The sequence below is a fragment of the Talaromyces amestolkiae genome (assembly GCF_001896365.1).
Source record: "Talaromyces amestolkiae strain CIB chromosome Unknown scaffold6.1, whole genome shotgun sequence".
Taxonomy (NCBI): domain Eukaryota; kingdom Fungi; phylum Ascomycota; class Eurotiomycetes; order Eurotiales; family Trichocomaceae; genus Talaromyces; species Talaromyces amestolkiae.
Window position 1 is genome coordinate 701232 of NW_024468042.1, and position 6582 is coordinate 707813.

At 47.3% G+C, this 6582-nt stretch overlaps 3 protein-coding genes across 3 annotated transcripts; 1 reads left to right on the forward strand and 2 right to left on the reverse strand.

The window, feature by feature from the left end:
* Positions 1-391: 391 nt before the first annotated feature.
* Positions 392-1639, forward strand: BHQ10_003813 (uncharacterized protein; the record flags this gene model as incomplete). Its single annotated transcript, XM_040876111.1, has 5 exons — positions 392-576; positions 640-1056; positions 1116-1219; positions 1275-1406; positions 1470-1639. 5 exons carry the CDS (start codon positions 392-394, stop codon positions 1637-1639), a joined length of 1008 nt encoding a protein of 335 aa, XP_040732317.1.
* A 140-nt stretch (positions 1640-1779) lies between these two features.
* Positions 1780-4012, reverse strand: BHQ10_003814 (uncharacterized protein; the record flags this gene model as incomplete). The annotated part of the gene is made up of 4 exons (XM_040876112.1): positions 1780-2118; positions 2189-2471; positions 2549-2614; positions 2667-4012. The coding sequence occupies 4 exons, from the start codon at positions 4010-4012 to the stop codon at positions 1780-1782; spliced, it is 2034 nt and encodes a 677-aa protein (XP_040732318.1).
* A 627-nt stretch (positions 4013-4639) lies between these two features.
* On the reverse strand, positions 4640-5890 carry BHQ10_003815 (uncharacterized protein; the record flags this gene model as incomplete). Its single annotated transcript, XM_040876113.1, has 1 exon — positions 4640-5890. One exon carries the CDS (start codon positions 5888-5890, stop codon positions 4640-4642), a length of 1251 nt encoding a protein of 416 aa, XP_040732319.1.
* Between the last annotated feature and the right edge of the window lie 692 nt (positions 5891-6582).

Sequence of the window (6582 nt, forward strand, 5' to 3'; positions counted from 1 at the left end):
ACCGGCACGAAAATCGGCTTGACTTTCAGATATGTCAACGAACGGACTCAAAAACTCTCCAAAATACTAGTTCTAGTAAAACTCAGAGAGTATTTTCCGGAGAAAAAACTAATACGCCGAATGAAGGGCATTATCAACTTCCGAGTTGTAGTCCGGCTAAACCGTTCGATAGAGGGGTGGAAATTGTGAACCGAACCGAACCGGCGTAATGAACCCAGCCGGTTCGGGGTGCCTACATACTTGGAAATCCGGGGAAGAAGGTATATCAACATCGGTAGGAACTTGATGTTCTCAGAGTCATCTTTTTAGCGATCACTGAATTACTTGACTTTCACTGGACTATTGGACTAAGAAGAGGAAAAACAAAATTGAGATATATACACAAATTGCAATGGGCTCAATCAGCGATGACTTTTCAGTGCCCTCAGGAAGAGTCTTCTCCCATGGGACCAAAGTTCACTATGGAGACTTTCGTGATGATCTTCTGAGAGATGGTTACGCGGTCGTCAAGGGCGCTGTGCCCCGTGATCGGGCTTTGAAATACGTTGATCAGATCTATGACTGGTTGGAGGAATTGTAAGTAACCTCTAAAACTGGCAAGATTCTATAGAAGACTGATGGAGAACCCACTTTTATCAGCGACCTCGGCTTCAAAAGAGACGACCCATCCACCTTCCATAAAGATAATCTTCCTGACATCAACGAAAAGGGCATGTGCCTGGGTTACGGTGTCTCCCACGAATCCTTCACCTGGGCAGTTCGTCAAGAACCCGGCGTCGTAGAGGCATTCGAAAAGGTCTACGACGACAAAGATCTGATCGTCTCTTTTGATTCAATTAACATTAGCTTCCCCAATCGTACAGATATCAAACCTAACAAGCCGTGGCCGCATCAAGACCAGGATCCCGAAAAGCCTGGGTTCAGGTGTCTGCAGGGTCTTGTGAATCTGCTGCCTAATGGACCTGAGGATGGTGGGTTGATTGTGTGTAAAGGTGCTCATCTGTTGAGTGAGGAGTTTCATCGGGATTTCAAGGAGGAGGAGAAGATCTGGTCTTGGTGAGTTATTCTTATCCTCTTTCATGTCCTCTTCGGATGGCTGACCAGCTGATATATAGGACTAAAGAGTGGTATGGCTTTACCGACGCTGGATTGCAATGGTTAAAAGACAAAGGTTGCGAATGGGTCAAAGTCACTGCAGAGCCGGGTGACCTCCTGCTATGTAAGATTTCTACATGCTCTAGCAGACAATCAAGGCCTTCTAACGGGAATAATAGGGGACTCTCGCACACCTCACTACAACGTATCATCCAGATCACAGCAGCCCCGATTTGCGGTTTATACCTGTTACATGCCAGTCAGTGACGCGACTGAAGAGGAACTTCTCCGCAAGAAGAAGGCGTTTGACGGTAAGGCAGCCGGACATGATTTATTATTCGTGACTAGTGATACATACTGACATATTCCTGCAGAGTCTATAATGACGACTCACTGGCCAAATGCTATGCATCTTGTTGATTTGCCCGTACTGAGAAATGGAGAGCCGGATCCTTACAACAGATCCAAGCCGCGAAAACCCGTTGATTTGACTGAGCGTGGATTCAAGTTGACTGGTATTCCGTATCTCAAGCAGGCTGCATAAGTACAGTGCACCAACTGTGTCTTAGATAACTAGTGAAAAGGGAGCTACGACGATGTAACTAAGTAACTAAGAGTATAAGTGAATAATTCATCATATTGAAGTACTTTCATAATACAATGGTGATTTCCATGAATATTGGATTATTCGCCACGTAGAAATAGATGACTGAGATCATTCCAGTCCCACCCAAGCCAGTCAAGTGAGGCCGAGTTCCATTCCTCCTGTGGAACAGATGATGCAGTGACACTCAACGGATCTAGCCGGCTCATATCAGGAGCAGGTTCATGCATAGCTACTGATGGCAACATCGCTGATGGGGAAACGAAAGACTGCCCGCCGGCTGATGAGTAGATATCTCTCGCACGAGACAAGCGTTGCAGTGTGTAACGTTCCAGAGACTGCATGAACAGAATGATCTCTTCGATCGTAGAATGTCCCTGATAGTGTCTGATGGTAAGTTCCATTCCTACTTTCATAAGCTAGTTGAGCGAATTCACGTTAACCACTGATATATTGTATGAGCTGTTTGATCAACAGAGGATTGCGTACCTCATAATCAGACCTACTCATCAAGCTGTTGGGTTCCCGACAAACGTGTACAGCCAAAGCGTATGTCGCAACAAGTGGAGAGGTCAGGGTTGTCAAGAAATCTGGGTGGCCGTTACCGACCAGGCTGGCGAAAAGCTTAATCATTTCTCGCGCTGCTTCAACTGTCAAGGCAACGGTATTTGACAACAGTGAATGCCAGGGCTTGCGTCGCCCATGCTGATCCACTTTGTCTTGCAATTCCTGCCGGTCAATGACCAGAGTACTGCGCTTGGACAGCATGATCCTATAAGCTAGAGTTTAATTATGTGACTTGATAATTGGGCCGATTAGCGAAAACTGGAGATACCAAACAGGACTTACGCATAGTAATAGTAGAAAATGAGGAACGAGGACTGTTGCTGCATAGCTACTGAACTGTACCCGGGTCTGCTCACTTCATTAGCCATCTGCCATTGAATAGGAGTTATTTCACACGCACAATAGTTCTGAAGGAAGGCTGTCCCTCCAGCCTTGAAGTAACAAGCCTAGATCACCGCCCGTGGTGATTTTCTCTCGGATGGCTTCTTCGACGGTCTGCGGAAGCCATTCTTCTCGATGCCATGTTCTCGCCGACCGTTCCTGGAGTTCATGCAAAACATTTGCTAGACTGACGGCTGCCAGTCGATAGGTTTCCTGATCAGAGGGTTGCGAATCTGATCGCGTCAAGGTCAAGCTTACTGCAGACAGTTCTCCGTCCCAAATTGTTGAGACGTGTCCGCATTCAAGGGCCAGAATCTTCTCAAATACATACATGCACCACCATGTTTGACGTTTCTCATCCTCATCTTCAGATGCGGCCTGATCTTCGTCGTTCATCCCATATCCCGATTCGTTGATCCCGAGTGACTGAGCCATAGATACTCCCATAGTCAGTACATCCCATGCCCACGCAATTTGATCACAACTGCGAATTATGATTGCAAAGAGAAGTATAGCCTGCACGGACATCAGGCACCGACAGGCAACCAGGCGACCCAGCAAAGTATTGCAGTAAGATATGTAGGAAAATGCGAGTTCCTCCCTACTGTGTGCTGAGTCATCCAGAGTCTTTAGGCCGACAGTAAGAATGAGATAAGACAATGCCTGTAAAGGAGTATGGTCCTTTTCTTTTGGTGTATTCAATGTATCCACCGATGGGCATAAAAGTTCGGATACATCTTCAAAGGTTTTATTACTCAAAACTGGAAATAGAGGATGTAGTGTTGTTCGATAAAGGCGACAGTATTCCTGGGCTTCTTCAGCTGGAGGTAGATTAGGAACACCAACAGGAAGCCAGCTTTTTGAATAGTGGCTAATTCTGCGTGGAATATCAAAGTCTTGGGGGGCTTTGAGACGGTAAAATGCTAATTCGAGCCATCCTGTCATGGCCCCAAACATAGATGATCCTAAGAATCGAGGCATCATTGGCAAACGCTCTGTCTTTACCCAGCGCCGCTTCCAAGAAGGAGGCGCCGCGGGAAGGAGGTTCTGATCGTAGCTGGTCGGCACATACGAGCTGACCGGAATCGGTTCTGATTCTGGCTCTGGCTCTGGCTCTGGCTCTGACGACCTGATTGAATTGGGTAGCGTTGGAGATGCCTCTGGCAATGCAGAAGTCCGGCGTCGCGAGCTAACGATAGCACCGGCACGACGTTTATCTGTGGTGATGCACTCTACACCTGCTCGTGTGCAATTCTGGCAGGACGGTTGTTGTTCATCGCATCGGGTTTTTTTCAGTCGGCAATAGTTGCAAGCGTAAGAGAGGCGCTTGCGCTTAGGCGACTGACCTTCAGGAAAGTCCTCCATGTCTTGTAAGATGTGTTGAAGAATCGTCCGATATCATTCGTACGCCTACATTACCGTTACATTGGGGATTGAAAGAAGTGAAAGGGCGCTGCCGCCGAAGGAGGCATCGCGGGAAGGTGGAGTTGTGGGGTTCCGGGGGTATCGGGCTGCAATAATTCCAAGTTCCATAGAATTAAATTAGTTTTCTCTATACCACTGTCTAGGTTAGAATCACTTCAGTTTTCCGTCAAGAGTTTGCTTTGTGAAAATTATCGAATAGTGATTCAACTGTCCCTATGCCATTGATTACGAAATTCTAATTAGTGTGCATCAATATCGCCCACAAATGTTGGACAAAAGACTAAGTGTCTTTGACTTGCAAGTTTGGCATAATTCACTAGCAAGGATTGGGCACTCAGCCTCTTACATCCCTGGAGGCTGCTAAGGACCTGGCAGTATATTGACTGACCTGCCTGATCATTGGGTCTGCCATGTTCTTTAAAGCGAAACAAGAAGATATTATGGCTCSGAAAACTGCCGCGTCATCTTATTACAGGTGTGGGTAAGACAGCCACAAATGAACAGCAAACAACTAGATCCTTGATGGGCCTTAGATCTGACAGCAGCAGATTCAAGCAAGAAAACAAATCAATTCCTTCCGGCAACCTCGTCAATCCATTCATAGATAATTTCCTCCGCCCCCGGATTGCCCATATGGCCTGTGCTATCGATGAACCTAGCATCCTTGACCCTTCCCCGCCTGCACGCCAGAATGCTGTCCTCTATGGGGAAAATACTATCTTCCATACCGTTGATTACCAACAAGCGGGTGCACGGCATATCAAAAATGCCATTCTCCTCGAGGCTGAACCTAGCACGGGGGTTACTGTTGATGTAGTCCTCCACAGAGGAACTTCCAAACTTCGCAGCTAACGCGTTAGCAAGGGCGAAAGGATACTCCATATGATTTTGTGCGCGTATCCAGGCTTCGTCAAACATATGGTGTGAGCCACCACCTTGTGCGACAACTGCCTTCAAGCGGTTGGAGTGTGTGTGTGCTATACGCATAGCGTAGTAACCACCAGTACTAACTCCGCGGGCAATCACTCTATACTCATTTAAATCGTACATCTGACCACCCGTAGGACTGGCGATCCAGTCAAGGACACTGCTCCATTGTCGATCAGGGCTACAGGTGTCTCCCGGAGCGGCAGGCGAGTCTCCAGTTCCGGGAATATCTACGGACAAGCAAGCAAATCCATGGTGAACATGGTCTTGCGTGCGGGTCGTGTGGTCTGTACGGTAGGCGTCTAGACCGCAGATGAAAAGGACAACCGGCCAACCCTTTTCAGGCTTTTCAATCTTGTCGGGAACTCGTAAGTATGCATAAATATTGTCACCATCGCCAGCCGAGTGATCACGGTGTGTATGTGGGATGACCACTTGTTGGTTTGGCGGGTCCAGGTATGGAGATGCAGCCATATATGCTTCCTTGCCGTACTGCCAGGCCATCTGAGAGGCAGGAGAGCGGTTTATAGGGAAGCGAGCAATGCGAAAGACGGCTGCGGCGCGCAGGTAGAGGTCCCGCGCCGCTGCTTTATCCGTGCTCTCCGCTGCTCGCGCTTCTAAGAGCAACCTCTTGCCGACTGGAAAAAAAGGAGCAGCGTAAGCTTCTGGATCATAAAAGACTTGGTAATCATCCCCGCTGGCCTCGATCAGGTTATTGAAAACTTCTTGAAAGTCCTCGGCTTTTCCGTCACCAAATGGATACACGGCCATGACAGCGAGTCCTTTCCATTTCAAATTCCACAAAGCACTCACAGAGGAGTGATGCGGGAAGGCATCTGGATTGTCCACGAGCTGTTGGACGTGGTATGGCTTTGAAGGTCTTGAATCCATAGCGAGAGGTATGTATGTGGGGTGATGTAAAGGAATGGTGATGATTCTAAGACCTAGCTCTGGCAATCTGAGGTGATGTAGGCAGGAACATTGATCTCGCGATTGAACGGACCCTAGCTAAAGCCAGTACTACAGAGCTCAGGCCCCCGATGCGCGCGCTCACAAATTGGGCCCCCATTGTATTGTGGTGCCACGCTGCCATCTAGAGCCAATCTAAATGCAGGATTGATCAAAGTATAATTGGTCCGAGAACTATACAAAGGCGTTGTGGCGGCATTGCGCGTGTGCAGCTGAGTATACTGTCACCAATATCGCTCCATTATGGGGATATCCTGTTCGAGAAAACAGTACCTTGCTTTAATAAGACCGGAGCCTTACAGTCAGGTTTCTTCAGTGTTATAAGAAAACACTCTAGTGGGGAACTTGGCGAGTAGCATCGTGAAACTGTTCTTGTAAGTTAATTATTATGAATCAACCTGCATGACGCTAAAAGAAACTATAACAAGAAAGGAAAGGCTTATTTTGGTATGAGCTTATACCAGATTGACTGAGGACTAGGCGCTGACTCGCTGGCAATAAGTGAAAGAAGAATACGACGGTATAAATCATGCACTAAGGTCATTTGAAGTACGAAAGGTATACTCTTATGTTCAATAAGATAACAGTATACGAAACAACACGATGTCATTAGA